Source organism: Buceros rhinoceros, unplaced genomic scaffold (assembly GCF_000710305.1).
Source record: "Buceros rhinoceros silvestris isolate BGI_N320 unplaced genomic scaffold, ASM71030v1 scaffold2222, whole genome shotgun sequence".
NCBI classification, from domain to species: Eukaryota; Metazoa; Chordata; class Aves; order Bucerotiformes; family Bucerotidae; genus Buceros; species Buceros rhinoceros.
The window spans coordinates 41,250-44,012 of NW_010398168.1; the positions used below are offsets into that span (position 1 = coordinate 41,250).

Here is a 2,763-nt window from a genome sequence, read left to right on the forward strand (position 1 = left end):
ATTTTGAGCCCACTTTAGAAGTGGGGTCTTAGTGTTTCTGAAGAACTGACTCCTGCCAAATGCTGAATGTTTTAGAGACTGGCCAGTAGTCCCAAGTAAAAGACTTGGCTCTGAAACAGAGCTGTGGTCTGTTGCTTTTGACGAAAATCAGTCCCCTCCTTGCCCCATCGCTGCGATTATCCGATGGCTTTGGGTAGCCTACATGTCTTCAAACAGTTCTTCCCATCACCTTTCCCCCTCCTGTTGAAGGAGCAGGGGCACATTGTCCTGAGCAGTACAAGTGTTGAGACACTAGTGAGGTGTTGGGCGGTAAGAGTTCCTTGATGCGAGAGGTGAGGTGACTGCGCCTGTAGGCCTGCCTCACAGCAAGCGCTTGGTGTTGCGCTTTGGAATGAGCCGCTCTCACCTGAGAACGGGGAGGTGAAGCAGATGTGTGTGCACACACGCCGGTCACTTGGGGATAGCTGACGTGTCCTGTGTGGAGGTGATGCCATAGTGGGCCACACAAAGTACCAGGCATGAAGGACTGCTGTCTTCTGACTTAACCAGGACAGCAGAACCCCTGAATTGTTGGACTGTCCAGTGCACACTGAAGACAGTATAAGGCATTTCTTCTGATAACTCATTCCCAATCTTCTGAGCCAAACAAGACTTGCTTGTTAGCTGCCCTGCTTTGTAACATGCCACTGCAGTACTGGTGGAGACCAAGTCATATTTGGTCCGAATGTGCTCTAATTTCTGTTCTAAAACCTTATGGTACCCTAGAAGGGAAGAGTTGAACCCCTAAAACAGGCTGCCCTTCACACACGTGATTTTCTTGAATGATTGCTGCAGTGAGGCATATGAAGGAAGAACTGGCTCTTGTGGCCAGTGAGGAGGTGAAAGGAAGCTGTGGAGTGTTTTTAGCCACAAGCTGACTTGTGCCACAAATATGGGTTGGCAAGATACAAGACATTAAAATGCTGGCGGTCTGGTCCTGTGAGGTGTGCTGCTGAGGCAGAATATTGAGCCCAGGAAGGAAGCGGTGTTCAGTCATGTTTCTGCTGATCCTGCAGCCCAGCCTGGGTGTGGGAGGGGAGGAAGGAGGACAAACTTCTGTGATACAGTGGTTTGCCAGGGCTGTATCACCACTGGGACATAATTGCCAGTATTACGGCCTTGGAAGTGCACCTCCTTTCAGAGATGGGCAGCCCACCTCCCTGAGAAGATTATCTACATGTGCAGGTGTGATCTCCCTGTGTATACACAGGGTCTCCAGATGAGAAAGGCGGGGAGAGAGGAGGAAAGAAAGGTGACAAACTTCAGTGATTCTACCAACAGCCAGCTTAGCAAAGCCTCACATAACCTCATGCTGGTGGAATCAGTGTCCCGGGCATTCAGATGCGCCCCTGTGCTAACAGTGTAACACACCACAGCTAAGCTGCAGTCAGCCAGGCCTCCTCCTGCAGCCTGTGGGGTAGTTTATCTACCCTGAGGGTCGCTGGCACGCTTGTCCTCAGGAAAGTGCACTGCAAAACAAGGCTGAAAAACACCAGGGGAAATCTAGATCCTGGGCAAATAATGGTTTTCTGTTTTCAGGGACTGCAGTGCTTGGGGTGTTTCTGTGTCTTGCCAAAACTGTTCCTGCTTATGCATGCCAAAATGATTGTTCACAACTGCTTTGAAGGAAAGTTGTGCAATAGTCTTGACTGCTTCAAGTGACAAATTACATACTTATACTACTACAAACTATTGCATTTGTAGTAGTTTGTTGATAAACTACTACAAACTTGACAAGCTTACCTACTCATGTCAGTAGTTTCAACTGGGACACATTTAAGTGACGTGGCAAATGGAGATGTAGCCACTGAAGATGCCTTTAAATAATTCCCTTATTAATGGAAAACCAAGTGGGTTCCTGCAATCACAATAATTACTTTGAACAGTAAACTGCTGAAGAACTAGCAAAGCAGTTCTGAACTTGTATAAAAGCGCATGTTAAGAGCTTCACTAATGTGCTGTTATTTCTTTGCAGATGGTTCCACCAAGGCCCCAATCCCTATACTGGTACACAGGACTGGCTTTATTCTGGCAGCTACTGGGACAGAAACTACTTTAACTTGCCTGATATTTATTAAAATGCAATGAGGAGCCTGTGATTGATACAAATAAGTCTTAATCTATTTTAATGTTTTCCCTTGTTTTACTTACCTCCTGAAAAAACTGACATGTTATCAAACAGAATATTAAGTGTCTCCACAGTAAATCCGGTGGTACATGATCTGCAGTCTCCAAGGAAGGGGAATCATATTTCTGGTTGATGATGATGGGTCCAGTGTGGACAAAGCAAGTCACCATGGTTTCAAGCTGCCCTGCTTGCTGAATACACTGTATTAGGTTGTGGAGTATGAGGCATAGAACACCTTTGGCTGTTCTGTGAACACTTCAGTTCATAGATAACGTTGGCGCAAGTAAAACTGGGTTTATTTATTGTGACATGGGAATGTTTAAAAGCACATGCAGTAACTGCAGTAGTCCATTCTTACATGAAGAAGGGTGTGTCCCTTTTGTAAAAATGCAATTTTTCATAAAGTGACTTTCTTTTACTAAAGTAACTCCCCTGAATGCTGAGCTCTGGTCAGAGATTCCACAAGTGTCCCTGTCTCTGGAGCATTAATGCAGTCATTTAAGCTGGTAATGTTATTCAAGAGTTAATTATTCAATGTTTTGTGCAGTGTTTTGAATTTTGCTCTCCTCTTTTGCTACCAACCTTATGGTTTAAGG

General features: G+C 45.5%; 1 protein-coding gene across 2 annotated transcripts in view; it reads left to right on the top strand.

Annotated features, from left to right (window-relative positions):
- The window catches only part of OSBPL1A (oxysterol binding protein-like 1A), a 26,349-nt gene extending 23,954 nt beyond the window's left edge, over nucleotides 1-2,395 (top strand). Inside the window, exon 14 of one of the 2 annotated variants that reach the window (XM_010130973.1) lies at nucleotides 2,015-2,395. In XM_010130973.1, coding sequence (XP_010129275.1) covers nucleotides 2,015-2,117 — 103 coding nt within the window. In that variant the 3' untranslated portion in view covers nucleotides 2,118-2,395. The remainder of the gene's footprint in view (nucleotides 1-2,014) is intronic. The other variant, XM_010130974.1, reaches the window with a different exon arrangement.
- Nucleotides 2,396-2,763: the final 368 nt, after the last annotated feature.